We start from the raw sequence: 22,201 nt of genomic DNA on the forward strand, positions 1-22,201 counted from the left end.
TAAAAAAAAAAAAAGTGCCATATTGGCTGTCTCTCTTGAGAACAGATTTGCTACCTAAGCATAGACCTCTAAGGGCAAGATAATATTTATCAGACATAGTTCAGCCATATTTAGTTAGAAAGTTTGAAGGTTTACCTAATTTACATTTCTTGTGATGTATTTAGAATCAGTATCTTTTCTTACTCAAATTTGTTTCGATTTCGGCTTGGTGGGTGACTGTAGGTAAAAGCTGAATTCACTCTGTGCCCTGACCAGATCATTTTTTCAGCCTAGTAATGGAGAGTACTGTATATTTTAAGACTGGAGTGGTAACATTTGGGAGAGCAAGCCCCTGCTTTGATTTCAACTCCAAGTCATAACGTAGGGACCTAATATATCCATGAGATACTACAGGTAACAGCAGATTATTTTTATACTATTTCATAGATGTTTTAGTCATAGCAGAAAAGTATGAAACTAATTTCTTTTAGCATTAAAATATGATTAAAATATTTGTTATATGGCTATCCTAAAAAGAGTGACTAATTCCAGATCATACATCACATTCATGAAGTCCATAAAAGGAGACCATGAGATCTGAACCATCTCTGGCAGATTTTACTGTTTCTCCGATGTACATACGTACTTTGCCATTTCTCAAGATCATGGCAATCCATTCTTTTAATGGTGGAATTGTGTTCATGCCATTTACTTAGTATCAATGTAGTTATCAATGTTCATTCCATACTCTTCCACTCAAATTTCCAAGAAAAATGATCAGCTATTTAAAGGGTAGTATATTCAAATCATCAAACTAATTGTATATTAAACCTTCTTCCAAAAGAATTTACTGTAACAAAATCCCATTAACATCTAGTTTACCAGTGAAGGATCCTTGGATTTTGGTCATATTACAATTTCCAAAGCAAATATGAATTCTCATGTTGAGATTTTAAACCAGAGACTTCCTGTTCAGATCTCATACTCAACTCTATTCTTGTGTTGAATGGATTTAATGGAAACCAAAGGAACAACTCCATGCAGTTTGTAGTTTCATTATTCTGAGATACATTTGTGTGACTTTAAATTACACTGGATGCACTTGACCCTGTTTCCTTTTGCTTAGCTAGATATTCCTCCATCCTACCACACAAGAATAAGTGTTGCTGCCCCAAATCATTTTTCTGAGCACCCTTTAACAGCCTAGAAAGGCTTCATGTGACAGCTGACCGACATAGTATGAAACCCTTGAAGCAAAACTGACATTGAGAGAAAAATACCCTTGTAGCCAAAATACGGCAGTTTTTAGGGTTAGTAAGAAGACATGCAACTGGCATAATTTACCAAACAATGAGTTGGTTCATATGATACCTTTTTCTTGAACTGACGACAGTTGCATTAGAGGAAGGAGTCTTGTTCTAATTAAAGAGACTTCCTTCCAGCAGAGCAAGACTTCTTACTTAGAGTGAAAGGGAATAACAGAATCCAACTCAATGTCTTTTTACACTACAGTTCCCTAAAATGCCCGACTCCATGTGTGTGTTTGGGTCAGACAAAGAGAGAAACAGGCAATGAGCAAGTGTTATCTGCTAGGGACAGGACACTGGAAAGTGAAGATACCTAGCCATTCTGACTATATGGAATCGGCAGGCAGTGACAGTATTAAAAAACAAAAGCAAGACATCTTTAGCTTAGTGGCTTGATTGGCCAGCAGAATCTAGGTTTAATGAGGAGAGAAAAACTCCTAGGGAACCCTTAACCTATAAAACAGGTCTCCCTTGCAAGTTTTTGATATCTTTTGTCTTACAGTAAATGCATTGTATGCTCTGATTTGGAACAGTGTCCTTCTCCCTCTGAGGCGGAGGACATCTTGATGAGTGATTCCCACACTCTGTTCAGGGAGGCAGGAACAAATCTTCGTTCTTCCTGGTGGGTGTCACCCTGTTTCTCAGTTCTTTTCCTGCCTCAACAGGGAGAGCAGCTTGCCTCGGGAGGCTGCGTTGCTTTCAAACTTTTACTTTCACTTTTGCGTCCCACTCCTTCTCCTAATCTACATCTGAATACTTGCTATTATCTCCTTCTTTCCAGTTCCCCTCTGGGCTTCTTCTAAGCAATAACAGGGAAGGTTTTCTCTTTTTCTCCCTTGCCTTTTGGCCACGGCGGCCGATTCAAAACCTTCGGAGCCTCCCAGATTGCGCCAAATGGAAGATCGTGAGGGAAGTGACGGCTTCCTCTCTGCAGGAGAGTTAGAAGCCCCCTCACAGCTGCTCCTGATCAAGGCATCGGCATTCATCTGGGGAGCATAGCATCTGTCGTCCCCTGCACTGAAACAGCTGCTGCAACAAAACGTGCTAAAAAGAGGCGCCATTTCTCCCTGGCTTCAGAAAATGTGGCAGCCATTTCTGCCCTCACTGATGACGACGTGGTTGCCAACAGAACGGGAGGTGGCTGTGGAGTGGTTTTCACCACATCCATAAGCCAGTTGACAGCCCTAAGACCTAGTGAAGGCCACTTGAATTTTGCTGAAGGGCATCCAGGAACCAGGATCCCAGAATCCAGAGTGGAAGGAACAGATCTGCTCATGAGTAATGCATCTTACTCAGGAAACCCAGTAGTGCCTCAGGACTTTCTGAATGTGATCAGGCAGACCATGAGGGAAGAGATTGCCCATTTCTATGTGAGGGGAAGAGACAAAGATCCCTCTGACTCATCCTCCTGCCCTTCTCCTCCTAGGCAGAAAAATACTGTGTGCCCCACTCACAGAGAGACCTAGCTGGCCCACCAAGGCAGCTAGAAAAGAATCTCCCCCCAGAGAAAAAGAAAGAGAACTTCCTCAATGGGATCCCACAGGATATGAGGGCAGTGAGAATTCAGACAGGGAAGAGGGGGAATTCCTCTCAGATGAGGAAGAGGAGGATATAGAAATACCTGAACAGTCTGCACAATTTTTCAAACCAGAGGACTATCAATACCTTCTTTCCAAGACCATGGCAGTCTTGGAATTACAGGAAACCCCATCAGGCGAGGATACATGTTCCACCTCATCTCAACCCAAAAGCAGACCCAAGGGAAATAAGGAATTCTCCCCAAGGCCTGACACAACAGAGAAGGTCTTTCCATTCCCTGATTTTTTTGAAAAACAGCTAAAGGCAGAATGGGCTAAACCTATGGCCAATAGAAGTTTCCCAGGATCTGTTAAGAAATTGTATGCCTTACCATCTTTCACTAACCAGCTCTGTCAGGTGCCTTTAGTGGACGCTCCTGTGGCAGCATTGCAATCTTCTGGCCTACTATCAGCAGATGGCAAGGGAATGATCTGAGACAATCTTGACAAGAAGGCCGACTTCGCTCTGAGAAAGGCCCAGCATCTGCCGTAGCCTCAACAGTGTCCAGAGCTACCATCGGATGGACCAGGAAAATCTTACAGCTCATTCCTCCAAGTAACCATTGCTTAGTGGAGGGGACTAACAGAGTCCTTAAGGCCAGCTCCTTCATAGCAGATGTAACTTTGGACTGCATCTACAGCAGCTGCCAGAAGATCTCTATGGCTGAAGACTTGGCAAACCAACTCTCACTCTAAATCGATAGTCATGGCCTTTCCCTTCCAAGGAGACAGACTGTTTGGAGATGCCCTTGACAAGATACTCATAGAAACCAGGGACAAGAAAAAGGCGATGCCTAAAACGCTGACTCGCAGTGACAGGAAACCCTACAGCAATTACTCCTTTCGCTCTCACAGAGTACTACCAAAATTTAATAAGGACAGCAGAGGCTCATCCTGGGCCTCTTCCAAACAAGGCTTCAGAAGGGGACATCCATACAACTGATTCAACAAGCAATTTCCAATCAGAAGTGACAAACCAATGCATGACAACAAGCAGAGCAAAGCATGACTATGGATGATTACTAGTAGCGGGGGGGGGGGGGAGGAATGCCTCTGGCACTTTCAGGAGAAGTGGATCAACTCTCAAGCGGACGCTTGGTCTTTGGAGACAGTTACCAGAGGATACTCCCTAGAATTTGCAAGAACCCCATGGACTGTTTCATCTCTTCTCCCCTCCACAAGAACCCAGACAAACTTCACAGGACATGGGCCGCCATCCAACATCTTCTCAGCATCCGTGCCGTGAAGAAAAAATGCTATGTTCAGTTTGTATGAGAAGCCATTTCTTGAGAGTTAGTTCAGAGGCTACATTTCTAAGAGAAATTCTCCCCCCTTGAGAGGCCTCTTTGTCTCTTACTGGCAGCAAGCTACTTTCACTTTTGTCCTTGAGATAAGATAAGCTGTTCTAGCTGGTGTCAAGTTGAGCCTCCATAGCTGAACTTTTTTTTGGTGAGTTAATTGGCAACCAAATTTGCACCTGTGGATCTGGGTCGTGTGCCAAGAGCTGCAGGCTTGACACGCTTCCCTTTTGCACTAGACACCTATTTCTCAGGTGATGTTGGCAAGTTGTAACTGGATTGGCTGTCAGGCCTGAGCTACTTTGGCCTCAACTAGCACAAAATGGCTACTAAAAACATGGAGTCTGAGCTTGTGGTGGGTGTCAGCACCTGCCCTTGCCCTTTTGTTCTATTTCTGGCTTGTTTTGTGAAAGGGAAGGAGGCTCCCAACTTTGAGATTGCTGCTTGACTTTGTAGACTCTTGACCAGAGACTTTGATTGCTTTATCTTTGAGACCAACCTGTTTTGCTGCCTAAGGAATTACTGTGGTATGTAGTGCTAACAGCTATAGTTTTTTTTGTGTTGTTCTCATATTTTGTCTTGTGCTTTGTGATAACCTTGCATGCTGATTAATAAACAATTGTATTTTCACCCTGTGTGGGTTATTGTGACTCTGAAGCTATAAAATCTTTGTTGAACTCACCCTGTGTGTGCTCGAGAACCACCTACCATAATAGTACCTTGTGTTGAGACCTCCGCTTGCAAACCAGCCTTGCATGGCAGACTTCTGTTTGGTTAATTCCCTAATAGGCTCTGGAGCTTTGCTCCCTGACTCCTCAGTCTTGGGATAGATAGGAGAGCTGGTGGGAGCCTACCTACTCAAGAGTGAGACTTTCTCTTCTTGCCTGTTTTGTAATTTGTGTGCTGTTTGAAAAAGGCCTTCCAGGCAGCCTGTGTCCCTTCTCCTTAGCTGGGCCGGGGCTGAGGGGTTTGGAACCCTTGACACCCATCCCCATCACAGAGCAGGGGCAGGGATTGCACGCCATCTTTTTCATGGTTCCAAAAAAGAATGGAGACTGGAGGGCAATTCTGGATCAGAAATTCCTCAACAAATTTATCAGGCTGAGACACTTCAGAATGGAGTCACTGAGATCAATTACAAAATCCCTAGCACCGAGGGGAGTTTCTCACCTCCCTGGACCTGCAGGAAACTTATCTCCACATCCCAATCTTCCTTGGACACAGACGATTTCTCCACTTCTGTCTCGGAGATCTACACCTGCAGTTCAGAGCCCTCCCATTCGGCCTCTGTACAGCACCCAGGGTCATCACAAAAATCCTGATTCACCCGATTGTACAATTAAGAAAGCAAGGGATTCACATTCATGCATATTTGGAGGATCTGCTAATAAGATCAAGTCCAAAGCACAGATAGATACAGAAAGAACTATACAGCCATCCTGAGCCTATTTGTGAGGAGGGCGGGGTATAAATCGAATAAAATAAATAAATAAATAAATAAATAAATACAGTGCCTACAGGACTTTGTCTTTCTAATCAACCTTCAGAAAAGCTCTCTTCATCCCAGTCAAAGATTGCAACATCTGTGAGTCCTGATAAACACAACAAACAATTGCACCTTCCTAACGGAAACGAGCAAAAAAGATAAAAGAAATGTCTCATTCTATCCTCAAAGCCAGGTTCTCATCTTTGATGACTCTTGCCAAACTGATGGCACTCTTAATCTCAAGTACTGACACTATTCAGTGGGGTTGGCTCCATACCAGACCTCTTCAGCAACTCCTGAGACACTTCCAGTTAAAAATTATGAACAAGGTGGACCTCCCCATTCGGGTTCCTACAAATAGTAGTTGCTCCTTACTGGCCCAACTACCATGGTTCTCTGCCCTGCAACAGCTAGCAACACATCCACCACTAGCACTACCAGTATCTCCAGACATGCTTCAGCAAGGTCCAGTCTGGCAGCCACACCTGGAGTGGCTACATTTAACCACCTAGAGATTGAGCGGGAATGCTTCTTAAGATTGGGATACTCGGAGGAAGTGACCAACACACTATTAGCCTCCAGGAGACAGTCTACCACAAGGATACACAATACGATGTGGAAGGCCTTCGCTAGATGGTGTAAAAGAAAGTGAGTTAATGCCCTGAAACCCAAGATCAGATCCATTTTATCATTTCTGCAGGATGGCCATGCAAGCGGTCTCAAATCTGCGACCCTGAGACGACAGGTTGTGGCCCTGGCAACAGTGCTACCACGTTTCCATGGAGTGAATATATCCAGACACCCACACATACATCGTTTTCTTACGGGCACAGCCCTAAAGGACCCACCATGGTTGTACAGGTTTCCAACACACGGTTCTATTCGCCCTAACCAGGGCCCCTTTCAGTCAATCAGAGAGATTCCTCTCAAGTGGTTGAGGATGAAAGCCTTATTCCTGACAGCAGTCACATAAGCAAGAAGAATTTCTGAAATCGGGGCTCTCTCAGTTAGCCCTGAGTTGTGTGAATTTCGTAAGGATAAAGTGGTCTTGAGGATGGATCCTGCATTCACTCCGAAAGTGAATTCCTTGTTCCACAGATCTCAGGAAATCTATTTGCCATCCTTCTGTCCAAATCCCTCCCATCCTAAGGAAAAGTTGTGGCACTTCCTAGATGTAAGATGTGCACTGAAGACGTTTATCTGTAGAACAGAATATATCAGAAAAACCAACTCCTCCTTTATCTCGATCTCTGCACTGAACAAGGGATTGAAGATGTCAAAACCAGCCATCAGTAATACACTCAAGGCATGTATTATAGAGGCATACAAAGCTCAGAAGCTAAATGTACCAACTGGAATTACAGCCCATTCAACTCGGACCACCGCAACTAATGCAGCCTTCAACAGACATGCCACAGTTGAAGAAGTTTGCAGGGCAGCCACCTGGTCGACCATTTCAACCTTTATTCAACATTACAAGCTCAACACTTATGATTCAGCAGATGCAGCGTTCGGCAGAAGGGTGCTGCAGTATATAGTACAAACAGAAGGCGATGCCCCACCCAGTAACTAAGGACACTGCTATGGGAGGTCCCATCAAGATGTCCTCCGCCATTGGATACTCACCGTGAAGAGTCTTTCTCCTCTGAGGAAAGGAGGACATCTTGTCCCTCCCGAAGACATCGCCTCTCTTTTCCTCCTTCTGCCATATTTTTAGATTCACTTCCTGTCCTGTTGTTATTCTTATCTTTCTCTTGTTATCGCCTATTAGAGTGTTGTGTGTTATAGTTTACGGAATGTGATCTGCTTGGGAAGTCACCAGAACTGAGACACCCACCAGGAAGACAGGAAGTGCAAAGATTTGTTCCTGCCTCCCTGAACAGAGGGTGGGAATCACCCATCAAGATGTCCTCCTTTCCTTAGAGGAGAAGGACCCTTCATGGTGAGTATCCAATGGTCCGTTCTCATTCAGACCAATACAAAAGCTATTGTGCCAGCATAAATATTTCCTCCTCACCTGCACGCCCTCTCCTGTGAGGGCCGAACAAGACTGAATCTGCCAGACTCTGTCACGGATTGTGTGCAAGTTCAGACCCTCTGCGATCTCTGCAGCAGGGGCTGCCGTAAGCAAATCTTGTTTGTTAGCAAAGATGAGCACTGGAACACCACTTAACTTTTCTTCATCTAAGAGCTCTGCTAGCTCCTGTAATAACAAAACGGATGTGTTGTGTTTTAGAAAATGCCCTTGAAAGATGACCTTGTCTTTAAATAGTTGTACTTTTCAAACCAATGCTATACATTAGCGTTCTAATAAGTATGGATATACAGCAAAATAAGCAAGTAGTTTATATGATCAAGACCAAGTTTGAAGCAAAGCATTTGATGAACAACTTTAATATTTAGGCTATTCTTTAAGTTAGGGTAGTATAATTTCATACTGGTTAGTTTTAGCAGGAGTAATTATATGCACACATTTTGTTTTGGATTTAATAGCAAATGTAGTATCTCTTTGTACAGGTTTAAACTTCTTTTTTGTATACTGTTCACTTTTCAAGTTTCAATAAAAATTTGTTAAAAAAAAAAAGACCAAGTTTGAAGTAAATTCTTCCAAGGAGACCTTAGCTTATTCTGATCTACCCAGCTGCCTTCAGGGCAACAGTTTTGTGCCTTGCCAATCCCTGTCCCACTCTGGGGACCAGCATTAATGACAAAGCAAAACTAACACATGCTGGACTTGTCAGCATAGTAAAGCAGCCCTTGAAAACAGGTGGTTTTATCCTACAGATGCTTCAAATTCAACAGGAATGCTAACAGCAACCTTTGAACTTTGATCCAGTTTAATCTACTGTAATTCATAGATGGGACAGTACTTGATGGAATCTCTTTCCAGAAACAAAACTCATTTTCATAAAAGGCAGCTGTTATGACTGCTAAAGGAATGGCTGACCATCTGCGTCATGAGTTCATGCACCCAGCATTTGTCAGCAATATCAATTAATGCACTGGGGATTAGACGGCTTAAGAAAATGGGAAATAGAACCTGCCAACCTCATTCTGTGACTAAATAAACCCTAAGAGCACCTTAGCAATGGAAGGCCAGATGTCCACAACTTCCCCAGTGCTGTATCTGCAATTATGGAAGGAATTGAGACCAAGTACAAAATAGTGTTTAGCCAGCCATGTACGTATAATGCAATATGAAGGATTTTTCTCTGTGAACCTCTGCTGTTTATCTCCATCTCATTATCTGGATCCTTATTTGGATCTTTTATTTTCATTTATACCCTGCTTTTTTCCCCAAAGGGGTCACAAAACAGCTTACATTGTTCTTCTTCCCTTCATTTGATTCATACAACCACCCTGTGAAGTAGGTTAGGCTGAGAGTGCCTGAACTGGCCCAAGTTCACCCAGTAAGCTTCCCATGGCAGAGTGGGGATTCAAACCTGGGTCACCCACACCCTAGTCTGACATCCTAACCACTACACCACACTGGCTCTCTTTGCCTAGTTTTGTGCACTAGCTACTATTTCCTTGTATGTTTCATAAATTCCCTATGATATGGATGAGGGAAGCCAGATACTTTGGCTATTTATTGTTCTTGATGAGATCAGTTCAAACAGCTGCTCAGAATTTTAGCGAGGTTTATTCGATGGGGCCATCTCCCAGGGAAGTGTTCTTACATTCGTAGTGTATTGGTATGATACCTCTAACCATTGCTGAATTCAGCCCTATAGATCTTGGATTAAGTTTACTCAGCTGTTGAAAAGGAGCTGCATAAAAATGACATTTTCTCTCAACTTGGACTGACTTACTGGAAAACCCTTCGTACTTCTTACATTGTTTGCAAGGGGCAACCTGCTTAGGATTTCACTGTAAATGTATACATAATAAGCGGCAAGATCTCTTTGTCGTATTCAAGGAAAGCTGAAAAGGACCCTGAAGAATTTTCATTGTAAATTTGGTTTTCATGAATACATTTAGCAGATAACTATCATTTAATGGAAGAAGGACCTTGGCTTTTTCTTAACAAGGCAAACTATAACATGAATTCCACCTGATATGTTCGACAGCACTCTGTAAGCATTAAAGAAGGCATGTATTTATTTCCCAAAGTTGTGCATCACTTACCTGGCCCGTTTCTTCAAATCTCTTTCTATCTGCACTATCAATGACATATATCTATAAAGAAAACAGGAGAGTTACAAGATGAAACTGAAAATACAGTGCTGTTTCCAAGAAACAATCAGTTCCAAATACCAAGCCTTAATATTAGCATCCACTTTGATTCACATTTATTTGGTAAAAGGGGTTTTGCAGTCAAAGAAGCCTGGATTCCAATACCTTTTTAATTTTTTTTTAAAAAGCACAAAATTGTTTCTTCACTTATTTGTTTACCTGAACGGGGCCAATATCCTCTGATAGTGAGATGATACAAATTGCTAAGATTAGGCACAGATTTGGGGATGAATACAGAAAACCATTTATCAAGTGATAACTTGCCTTGGTGTGCCTGTAGTCACACTTGGCAAACCAGTAACTTTCTGCAAAGAAATGGAGAAGAATTTTTATCACACGCCTATACATCATCAGAAGAAGCAAAGGAGCAGTAAAGTTTTCTTCACTCCTTAGCAGGGCATGACCAATGGTCAGCTTACCAAAAGGGGTTACATGGTCAGTTACCACTCTGTAAATAGTCATTTATTTCCACCTTTTGATAGTGTTCAGCATGGAGCCTGGGCATTTCTACTTCCTGGTGCTAGGTGAAGCTACAGCTCTCATGCAGATACTACTGAATGTCTTCTTAAGAAGAACATGCTGTAGAAAGCGGTGGGTTTACCTGCTATACTGCCATTGCTAGTCTTCTGCCCACTCAAGTAATGAACCTGTTCTTCCAGTCCTCCTATGCCCCATGTCTCTCAATGGGGTGAGTGCAGAATTTACTGCCCTCCTAGCTCTTTACAATGTAGCTGTCAAAACAAAGTATAATAAGAAACAGATCCTAAAAGTTTAGTAGACAGAGTTTGTATGACAGCTACCCAGTGAAGCAGCACTGAACACTATGCAGTTAAGTGTATCTAACTGAAAATCAGGAAGTAAACGGTACAGTCCTTATCAGAGTTGCACCCTTCTAAACCCATTCACTTCAATAAAAATAGAAGGGCAGAACTCTGCTTTGGACTGCACTGTAAAACAGAATGTGGAATCCTTCTGGATTTGTTCTAGCCATTAGGCTTCACCAGGCCGATCTTCTGGAGGTGCAGAACTGGTTATGGGAACAAATTTTAGGCATATCATACCAACAATAATACTTGCAGTAATGTGATATTTCTATTACTATGATGAAATATTGCTTTAGTTCTCAACAGGGAAAGGTGCACTTACTGAATTACACACCCATTCTCTGCTGTATCTGGCAGCTCTGTAATGACCTAGTCATCTAAGCTTAACTTGTGAGAACTGTCTCAGTTGCAACTTGAGGCTACAGGCTTATGGCAACCCCACAATGTACGGCATTGCACCAACCAAGGTAGGTACAGGCTAAGTGCCTGCTTCTAATATCTAGAAGGCTCCATGCCAAATGGCTGCAGGTGTCTGTCTGAATATGCAATCATCCAAATATACACACCTTTATTTGACTGTGCATAGCTTCCAAATAGCACAGGTGTGGGTAACTGGAGTATCTACCATTCAAGCACACCTGCACGTTTATGAATGTGCAATCACTTCATGTGTTAAAAATATGCTTGGAGGGGCCTCTCACTTGTGTAATACTCTTCAGCTTGGAGGAAAGGCAGGCATTTTGGATAGCATGCAGTGTGCTTATAAGAGCCTTCAAGGCACACCAAGCTGGTGTGGCCTCTGTGTTCCTGCTTTTCCTTTAAATAGTTATTGCAAATGGTGGATCAGGATAGAGACTGTCTAAGAAACTCTACTGAAGGATTAAAACTTAAAAATGAAAATGGAGTCTAAGATAAGCAGGCTATGAAGGAAGTCTAAGGAAATGAACATAGAAACAAGTGAGAACATTGATATGCAAGTTCTAAAACTGATTTTATGTGGACTGCCCTACTCTGTGCACACAAAATTCAAGAGACTATCTGAAGATCGCTTATGGACATGAATCTTTCTTGTCTCCCCTTTCCCCAGCAGTCCCCTAAGATATCTAAAAAGCCGGTCCAGAAGTTGCAAAAGTTCGTGGGCAGAATGCCACAGGCTATGTGAGCTGCAGTGAGGAGAGAGATCTGGGTGAAATTGCCCTCAATACTTTCTTCTGCCAATGGATCCTCTTGCGCCAGAGGAAACTCCGACACTGCTATGAAGGGACAGAATTTCAACTACACTGCATTAGACCTGGCATAGCAGAAGGGGATAAGATTATCCTGGTAGGGTTTCTTTGCTTCCTGCATCATTTTCAGCAACTATTCCATAGATTTTAATTGCAGTATGTGGGGATACAAGGCATTTTGAAGCTTTACCTATAGTTTTACCTAAGTGTATAGTATTCTGGAACTAAATAATTTGAGGGGTGATTCACATTTTTAAAAAAAAGATTTTAAGGAGTCCACATTACAAAGTAATATCATGTATGTGCAAAACAGTATTTCTGAAGCACTTATGTCCTGTGTTGCTTTGTGCAGGAGCTGTCTCTGGCAGGACTGTCTCCTAGGAAAGAGACCATCGGCAGCACTGCCTCGTTTTCTTCATTTAACCACCAGTATTGAACAAGTAGCTTCCACACAAGCTCTTTTTGCTAGAATATTATAATTTGTTTATCCATTTGTTACAAAGAATCCAAATGATGTTTTTGCGAAACATTTGCATTCCGTAATTTTCCTTCTAGGCATCCTGTCTTTTTAAAAGATTTGAATTGTGCTACTTTTTCTGCATTTTCAAAAAACACAACTGCAGTATCAGCCTTTCAGATGTGGACTGGCTAAGCACAAGATATTTGAGAGCAGGACAAAAGTGCTCTGTGAGGCAGCTGGTTATGTAGTTTCTTTAACTGACTATTTTCTCTCATGAGTGAAATTGGCACGATCAGTTCCTTTTTATAAAATTAAATTAGTATTATCTGCAAAAGTCTGTTGCCCAGACATGTGCTTAGCAAATGACAGAAATAATTCATGCACCCTCCTCAAAGCAGCAGAAACACAGGGGCGGGGTGCTCCAGAGGAGAGTGGCTGCCACCTCGTCCTCTTTCCTGTTAGTCTAGCAGTAGGTCTCTGCAGTCTGAGGCCACGCAGTTGCACAAACCTGCCTGCCTCCTTTTCTTGCTTGCTTAGTCTCTGCCTCCAGGCAGAAACGCCTACAGCACCTTCAAATGAGCCCTGAGGAGGAAAGAGACGGGCAGGAGCTGGGAAGAAAGAGGCTTAGGGCAGAGAAGTAAAGCACACACGGGATGGAGTTGGGGAGGGTTAGAACTACTGCTGATCTGTGGAAACAGCAAAATAGAAGCAGCAGTGCATGCTTGGGAAACACACCCTATATTCTCCATAGCTGCATTTGATCCATTTGTTTGACATGAGGGAGCTTCATTTTATTTTTACACTAAAGAGCACATATGCTAATTAAAATGAAATAACCAGCATTATTATTTTTGCTTAGGATTGCTGTGGCTGATAACTTTTCCATAGGGGCAAGGACTGAGAGATTGTAATAGGGGAATACCAGGATGACCTTCTGGTTTTTAAGTCTCTAGCTACCTCTGCTAATATGCTTTCAAACTTTGCTTCAAAACCGTAATACCTAGAAAGTAAAATGAAAACTTTCTTAGAACACTAATAAAGCCATCAAATTCTGCATTGTATAGCCCAGCACACCAAAAGCTGTATACCTTTCTATATCAGACAGAAAAATCAACATTCTGAATTATAGCCAGAAAGCAAACTTCTGTGGTATTTGGTAAATGGCATCTGCAAAAGATGTCAATGACAGAAGAGCCTCCTAAAACAGAGGCAAGTCTGCAATGTGAATGTACTTTAGTGGCACCTTCTTCTGTATGTTTTGCAGAACACTGGGGAGAGGGAAAAAAAATCTGAGCATACCGATCCAACCTTGTAATTTCAGTGATGCTTTTCAGACCAAAACACCAAGCTATTTGAAAGGAGCGGCTACACCTAACAGAACTGTCACACAGCATGAGTCGAGAGACCAGTTAAAAATAAATGTTTCTGTAGATTTCATAATTCTTAATATGCACAATGGATTTGCACTAGTGTTCAGACTGACTGGCTACTGTAAAACAGATGGCTTTGATAGCGATTAAGAGTGCAGCATTACTTAACTGTTAAAGGCAATGTATTATTTAAAGCAGCACTCAGCACTAGCCCGTACTTACCAGGATATCGGTATTCTCAAAATAATTCCTCCAATATGGTCTGATCTTTCTCTGTCCCCCAATGTCCCATACATTCAGCTTGAAACCTTGTGACTGCACGCTTTTAATGTTAAAACCCTGCAGCAAAGCAAACAGTAAAGCACAGTTAGTGTTAACTTGATGGCTGACCGCTGATTCACAGGCACACACCATTCACAGCTTATATATCACATGTCTGGAAACCCTAACAAGATAAGGGCCTGTGTTGCTATTCAGATGGATTGGCTGTGGGCAAGGTGAAGGATACAACAGCCTTGCGTGGATCAGGGTCTGCTTCTGTCAAAGCTATAAAGATATATGTTGCAGCTCATAACTAGAAAGAAGGGCGCAGTGGGAGGTGACGGAACAATGTAGATAAGAAGAAAGCACAAGCCTGCAAGAAGAGAGCTTCAGCACTTGAAAGCTGAGCCTAATGTGCAGACTAATGAGAAGCAGAAGTCTGTATGTGAGTTGATATGAGAAAACTAGAAGCAACAGCTGCACTTCTGAAGGGCCCATTTCATCAATTAAAGCTCCAAATGAAAGGGGTGTGTAACTGGAAAAACAGGATGTGGTGTGGGCTGGCAGTGAACTGCTATACAATACAGGGGATTGGCTCTAAGCTTGGAATCTGAGGGTGGGCTTTGCTCTGGGGCGTGGGAGCAGCTCAAAGGCAATATGCTCCGTCTAGAGTTGAAGGAAGGAGAGCCAACCTGACACAACCTCTAGCACCACCCACTGGCCAACTCTGAGATGCGGTTGCTTGGGTCTGTATCAAGACAAACCGTAATCTTGAAAAAATCTTTGGGCGTAGGTGTGTGTAAAGAAGACTGAAGGCTGTTTCACGCATTACAGTTTTAGTGGACACGCATACTGCAGAAATAATACTGTGGTGAACTGCAATTGATCTTAGCTCATTAGTTGAGTGTTTGCGGCCTAGGTAAAAGGTAAAGGTAGTCCCCTGTGCAAGCACTGAGTCCTTACTGACCCATGGGTGACGTTGCATCACGATGTTTTCTTGGCAGACTTTTTGTTATGGGGTGGTTTGCCATTGCCTTCCTCAGTCATCTACATTTTACCCCCAGGAAACTGGGTACTCATTTTACCAACCTCAGAAGGATGGAAGGCTTGAGCCGGCTATCTGAACCCAGCTTTCGCCAGGATCGAGCAGGTCGTGACTCGTGAGCAGAGCTCGGGCTGCAGTACAGCAGCTTACCACTCTGTGCCATGCCCCCCTCTTTGCAGCCTAAATGAAGTTTAAAAATATGTAAAACAAATGGGAGGCATTTTCCCCTCCCCCAGCATGTTCTCTTTCCCTTCCCTGCCCACCAAAGCCACTCCCGCGTTTCCTGCTTCCTTCTCTCCTTCCCATCCACCTTTGTCTGCCCCCATCTTCAGCTTTCCCTCTTCCCCCAGCTTTTTCTCCTATGGGGAACCTGCAGTGACTTGCAGGGAGGGGGCATAGGACTTCACATTACCTTGTATCCTCTTTCCTACACTATTTCTGCTTCCCTTCCTCCTGACAGCCACCATATGCTCACCTTTCCCTACGTCCTTCTCTCCTTCACAACTTATCTTTTATCTGCCACCCCATCTTCATCTATATTTACTATTTATTTACGTCATTTATATATTGCCTTTTTCCACAATGGCGACCCGAAGCAGTTTACATCATTCTCCTAGCTTCCATATTATCCTCAGAACAGCCCTGAAAAGTAAGTTAGGCTGAGAGTATGTAACTGAATCAAAGTCTTCCAGTGAGCGTTCACTTCAGAGTGGTGATTCAAACATAGGTCTCCTAGATCCTGCCCTAAAACTCTAACCACTATACTGCACTGGGTTTTGTGGGTGACTGCTGTTGAACAACAGCAAGCAGCCAGGCCTGGATTACTCATGCAAATTGTGTGGTATCAAGTCATCTGGTAGTTGCTTCTGGGCCTGCCCCAATGTGATCTCCCTCAAAGGTCAAAATAGACCTGGAAAGAGCCTTGCCCCCTCCCTTGCCTTTTACTGACAGAAACCAAGCCTGGAATACTGGCTAAACGGTTATGTTTGCCTAGCAACAGTTACTGAAGGCATCTGGTGCTCCTTTTATCATTTCAGGTTTTTTAAACCCCCAATGTAGTTTTTTGAGATTTCAGATTCTTCTGCAATCCTGGGACATTTTTCAGGTATGCAGGAAGATCAGACTTGTTTGTTCATAGCTCCTGGCTCCAGACTGAGTATACACAGATCAGGGCCACTTTGCTATTAGTATATAAGACATACAAATATGTATCTATATACAGATACGTAATATTCTTTCAGGTGATACCAATTCAACTTGTGTCTACTACCTTTACCTTATAGTATCAGTCTGTAAAGCAGAACAAGGTATGAGTCACAGAAGGCCCAGAAATTTGGGCATGCCATTACTAGAACAAAAAGTATATCAGTATATGCAATTTGTAGTAGTTTAATAATTTTTTTTAAGATGAAAGATCAGCTTGTGCTCTTGGTCCCATGACCATAAAAGAAATGCACTTCCAACAAACCAAATTATTTACTCTGGATTTACAACAATGGGTTGAAATTGGAGTGTAATCTGAACTCTGAAAAACACAGTGGCACATTTCCCATGCAACAAACCATGGTTTGTCATAATGGGAACATGCCTGAGGGATCCCTTGTGCCCTAATATTTCTCACCATCTCCCCTTGTGTGTGGCTTAGAATGGAATCATTCCTTCTTTTATGGCAAACCATAGTTTGCAGCTGTGTCCAAATCACAAACTATGGCTCAGCTAAGGCAAAATGTCAAACTATGATTTAGTTAGACCAAGGCTGCAATCCCAAGAACACTTTCTCACTAAATAAAACAGAGCTTTCTTCTGAGTAGATCTGCTTAAGATTGCTCCCTAACTATGGTTACTGTAACTATCAGAATGTAGGCCACTTTGTTAACTATGGCTAGCTCGGTCTGTCAAACCAAGATCCAAGTACATAAACCAAACATGGTTTACAGTGCCATTCTAAGCAGAGTTGCATCATTTTCAGTCCGCTGAAGTCAATGGGCTTAGAACGGTATAACTCTGCTTAGGATTCCACTTTTAGTCTTGTGGTTTCATGGGATGTATGAACACAGTTAGACTGGCTTAATCCTGATTTGTTTCCTGGACTTGTTTTCATGTACTTCCTGACTACAGAGATCCTTGGCTCAAGTGAAAGCAATATAACAGCATTTGTTGATGTTAAACCAGGATTTGAGTGATTTTCTGTAAACCATGGCTTTGTGCTGTCTAAACCAACCCTATGGTTTGTTCTCTTCCCTCTAAACCAGGATTAAATCATGGTTGGTAATCTTGTTTTGGAGGGAAGAGAACAACAACAACAACAACAACAACATTCTATTTCTATACCACCCTTCAGGGCAACTTAACACTCATTCAGAGCAGTTTACAAAGTATGTTGTTATTGATGGTTGTTGTGGGTTTTCCGGGCTGTATTGCCGTGGTCTTGGCATTGTAGTTCCTGACGTTTCGCCAGCAGCTGTGGCTGGCATCTTCAGAGGTGTAGCACCAAAAGACAGAGATCTCTCAGTGTCACACTGAGAGATCTCTGTCTTTTGGTGCTACACCTCTGAAGATGCCAGCCACAGCTGCTGGCGAAACGTCAGGAACTACAATGCCAAGACCACGGCAATACAGCCCGGAAAACCCACAACAACCATCGTTCTCCGGCCGTGAAAGCCTTCGACAATATGTTGTTATTATCACCACAACAAACACCCTGTGAGGTGGGTGGGGCATAACCATTGTTTGCCATGGAAGTAGAAATTATTAATTTCTGAGGCAGGAAAGGGGGAGGGACTGCATTGGCTCAAGAATCCCCCCGTCTCATTCCCATTGTGAAACATTTCCACTGTGCAGTTGGAAATGCAAACCTGGAAGGAACCAAGTTTCACTGAAAACACATTCAATTTGATCCTGCTTTGTAGCTTCAGTTATTTCTTCCCAAACATCATGATTTATGAACTTGACTTGGACAAGCAATTTCTGGCAAACCAAAAGTCTCCTTCCTTACCTGTGTTGGAGTGATGTGGGTGATATCTTCTGATGCTAGTTGTTTTAAAAGAGTAGTTTTGCCCGCATTATCCAGTCCCAGGAGGAGGATTCTTACCTCCTGATCCGGTGCACTCTTCAATTTGCGCAGAATTGAAAGCAAACCCTACATCAGCCAAAAAGATGTTTCTTGTTAAGTATGACTTAGAGAGGTGGCATCACTATAATTAAGCACCTCAAATATATTAGGCACTATACATAAATCATATGCACAGATCTCTGCCTGAAAGTTCACCGTCAAAAGAAGAGGAACTTGGGAGAGAGCAAGAAATGTTGTACTCACTGGATAAAGAAGCAAAAGAATTAAAGTTAAATCTAGCCAATAATTAATTTAACAACAATATAATTTTTTTAATGAAGTAGAAAATCAAAAAAGAAATGCAAGAGATGCGTGTAAAATAGGCGGCCAGCTAACAGTGCAGTCCTAAGCAGAGTTACACCAGTCTAAGCTGATTGATTTCAATGGGCTTAGACTGGCGTAAGTTTGCTTAGGACTGCACTGTAAATATCTAAAGGGAAGAGTTCCATGCAAATGGGGTCACAAACACAGAGAAAAGAGGTTTACTAGGAAAAATTATATATGATGAACAGAAGGACCAAGAAAGAGAAAACATTGAAAGCACTGAGGAAGGGGCATGAGCATGATAAGATCCAGAGATTAGAAAAGGTTTAATAAAGAGGGAGCAACAGGAAAAGTCAGTGAAGAGAAATATTCATCATATTTTATTTACAACGTGCCTAAAATTATTAGGTGCTATAAAATTTTAAAAGACTATTCCCTAACCAGAAGCTCACAATCAACCAATATATTAAAAAGGGTAAAGGTGGCCATAATAATAATAACAATAATAAATAACAACAACCTTATGCTTATATACTGCTCTTCAGGACAGATGAGTGCCACACTCAGAAAGCAGTTAACAAGTCAATGTTGTTATTATCCCCACAATAGACACCCTGTGAGGTAGGTGGGGCTAAGAGAGCTATGAGAGAGCTGTGACTGACCCAAGGTCACCCAGCTGGCTTTAAGTGGAGAAATAAGGAATCAAACCAAGTTCAGATTAGAGTTCAGATTACACCAAACTGGCTCTTAAAGAGCCATAAATGAGGAGGAGGAAGGAAACAGAAGGAAATAGGAACTAAAAGCTAGAATAGCATAAAATTTATTAAAGAAAACACAAAGTAGAAAAGATAGGTTTCTGAAAGGAAAGTGAATAGGAAAGCTGGCTATTAAGAAGAGAGTTCAAAGCAGAAGAAGTCAAAGCAAAAGACTCCAAGTGACAGTGCTGAGAAAAAAGAAGGCCTTACCAGATGATCGGACTGAGAAGAGCAGAAAGAATGAGAAGCCACACAAAGAAAAATCAAGAGAGAGAAATCAGAAAGGGTAAGATCACAAAGAACCTTAAGAGTAATAAGTAGTAGTAGTTGTGGATATAGGCAGGAAAAGGTAGCCAATGAAGAAAAAATAGAGGTGACATGTAAGTGGAATAATGGGACAAGAACGAAATTGAGAAATGAAGGAAGACAAGTGATTGGGATCCCAGAAATAATAGCATCAGCATAATCAAGTAAAGAAATAACCCTGAATGAAAGCCTGAGCTACATCAAAGAAAGAAATGGTGAATCACTGCAATGTTTGTTTAAAACTAAACACAGCAGCAGATCTTTGAAAGGCAATGAATTGGGCAGTACTATAAGGAAACGTGCAGGAAAGGTGATAAATTTGGTTTGGTCCGTGTTCAACTTCTGAATGCCACTTGGTAGATGGAGCCACCAAAAAGCCCTTCCTGAAAGGTGGGAGACCCTCAAGAACAATGTGGGATGCAGCAGGAAGAGGAACTGGCTGAAATTGCCTGCCCCGTCTCTTACAAAACTTGCAGAAAAGCTTACACAGAGTTCCCGAAGCTTCTGTACTTCACATTATCCAATTTGAGGGCTCTCCAAGTCTGAATGGTGGCTTCTTATGGGGTGTAGAGAGCTGCTGAGCGGAAGTAGCAAAAATCCCTTCTACAAAGTTGCCCTATTTGAGATTCTATAGCTCCAGCCTATAAATGTTTAACATTATTGAAGTGTGATGAAAGAAAACAGTGCCAAAGAATTGGGAACACAATGGAATGCAAAACATTACAATAATCAATATGTGTTAGAATGAAATTCTGAGTCATGGGTTGTAACAGAAATGGTAGACAAGAAAGGATGAACTTAGAAATTTCAGAAAAATTTAGAAATATTATACAGAGAGAGCTGGCAAACTTTTGCTAGAGATGTAAACTGAGGGGAAAAGATGAAAAAGTACAAACAAACAAATAAATGTTTTCCCATGCATGAATGTATTCAAGGCATCTTTTAGTAACCCACAAACTATGGTAAAGGCCATATATGTCAGGGTACACATGTCAGGGTTTATATCCCCCTTTTATTTTTTCTAGTTTGAAGTAGGGGTGTGTGCTTCGGGTTCCTAGTTTGGAAAAAAAAACCCGAACCGGGCCCGATTTGCTTCCCGAAGCAATTCAGATTGCTTCGTGGCCTTAAAAGGTGCCCAGCCTCCCACCACCCCACTTACATGGGGCAGTCTTCTGGTGGCGTTGGGGGCGGCGTCGGAGTTTGCTGCTGCCCTGCTGGCCGCTGCTTCAGCCTCTGCGGCGGCGGTGGTGGCGATGCTGGTGTTGGCGCGGGTGGCAGCGGTGCGGGTGGCAGTGTTCGCTGCCACCCTGCCAGTCACCACTTTGGCCTCTGCGGTGCGCGGGCAGCGGTGGCACTGGCGGCAGCATTTGCTGCTGCTTTGCTGGCTGCCGCAGAGGCCGAAGCAGTGGCGTGGGCAGTGGCGCCAGCGGCGTTTGCTGCAGCCCTGCCGGACGAAGCAGTGGTGTGGGCAGCGGTGCTCGTGTTTGCTGCCGCAGAGGCCGAAGCGGCGGTGCGGGTAGCGCAGGCACCGGTTGCAGCCTTCCCCACCACCCTGCTGGCTGCGGCGGCAGAAGGCCTGCTCCCGCCTTCAAGGTAAGTGGGGTTAGGGGAAGGGGGGTCTCAGGGGGGAGGTGGGAATCTCTCTTCAGTACGCTCCGAATCATTTCGAAGCATACTGAAGCGATTTTCGAAAACCCGAACTCGCCGCTTTGGGTTTTGGGTTATTCTGGATCGTTTTCCCGTTTCGGGTAAATCTGAAGCCGGAAAACTGAATCTTGGTACCTCATGCAGCTCCCCCTACTGTTAGGAACCACTATGAATGCCAGTATCAACATATGAAAAAAAATGGAGCCACATCATTCACATCAACATGTTGCATTTCAAGAGAACTGAATTTCAGCCAAGATGCTGAATGAACCAGGCAACCCCACCCCTTATATAAAACCTTGTAATCAATATCACTCTCTCATCTTGACTCCTAGTTACTACAAGCCACAGCATGGATTCCTTACCTAGGAAGGATTCTGATTATCCAAATCCTTTTGTATTTATCCTCTGAACTATTCTGAGCAAATGAGACATTCACAAATCAGCATTTTCTGGATTTAGCTCTTGCAAACATCCCAATTCCCTGCATTGTGTAATTTAGAAAAGTTTAGCATATTTCAGACCCTCAAGCCAAGAGTCCTTTTCAAGGTCTGGAAACAGAATATGCCTGTGAATTTATTTGCAATGCAAAAATGCTAGAAATAATGGTGTGCATCGGTGATGCCAAAGTTTAAACACCTGTGCTGTTATGAAAGAAGTATCAGCTGGAGGGGCATGCTGGGTACTAAATATGTTTCAGCTGTATGTTGAGCTTTCTTATATGGCTATAATAAAGATCAACTAAAATACCTGGATTTCTAGTTCTAGCTTGGCCAGTAATCTGTGATAACTGCAGGTATTACATACTCCTTCCCAGATCTTGCTTCTACCTCCTCCATACATACTGACACTAAAATTCTCAAAACCATGTATCTTAGTAAATGAAAACTAAAGCATATCAAAATGGGGTATTTTAAGTTATGTTTACATTGCAATCCTAAGGAGAATTACACCCTTCTAAGCTTATTGACTTCAATTGCCTTACAAGAACGTAATTTAGGATTTCTATATCTCACCACTCAAATCCCCTAGTGATGCAGTAGACTTG

General features: G+C 42.7%; 2 protein-coding genes across 2 annotated transcripts in view; one reads left to right on the forward strand and one right to left on the reverse strand.

The window, feature by feature from the left end:
- SFXN2 (sideroflexin 2) overlaps positions 1 to 22,201 on the forward strand; it is a 156,300-nt gene that overhangs the window by 83,755 nt on the left and 50,344 nt on the right. The gene's annotated exons all lie outside the window — the stretch shown is intronic.
- Positions 1 to 22,201, reverse strand: part of ARL3 (ADP ribosylation factor like GTPase 3) — a 58,118-nt gene that overhangs the window by 18,379 nt on the left and 17,538 nt on the right. Inside the window, exons 2-5 of the mRNA XM_054982323.1 lie at positions 18,065 to 18,208; positions 13,986 to 14,102; positions 9,776 to 9,826; positions 7,665 to 7,850 (exon numbers count right to left, since the gene is read on the reverse strand). Of these exons, the coding sequence (XP_054838298.1) occupies positions 7,665 to 7,850; positions 9,776 to 9,826; positions 13,986 to 14,102; positions 18,065 to 18,208 (498 nt within the window). The remainder of the gene's footprint in view (positions 1 to 7,664; positions 7,851 to 9,775; positions 9,827 to 13,985; positions 14,103 to 18,064; positions 18,209 to 22,201) is intronic.

The sequence above is a fragment of the Eublepharis macularius genome, chromosome 6, assembly GCF_028583425.1.
Source record: "Eublepharis macularius isolate TG4126 chromosome 6, MPM_Emac_v1.0, whole genome shotgun sequence".
Lineage (NCBI taxonomy): Eukaryota > Metazoa > Chordata > Lepidosauria > Squamata > Eublepharidae > Eublepharis > Eublepharis macularius.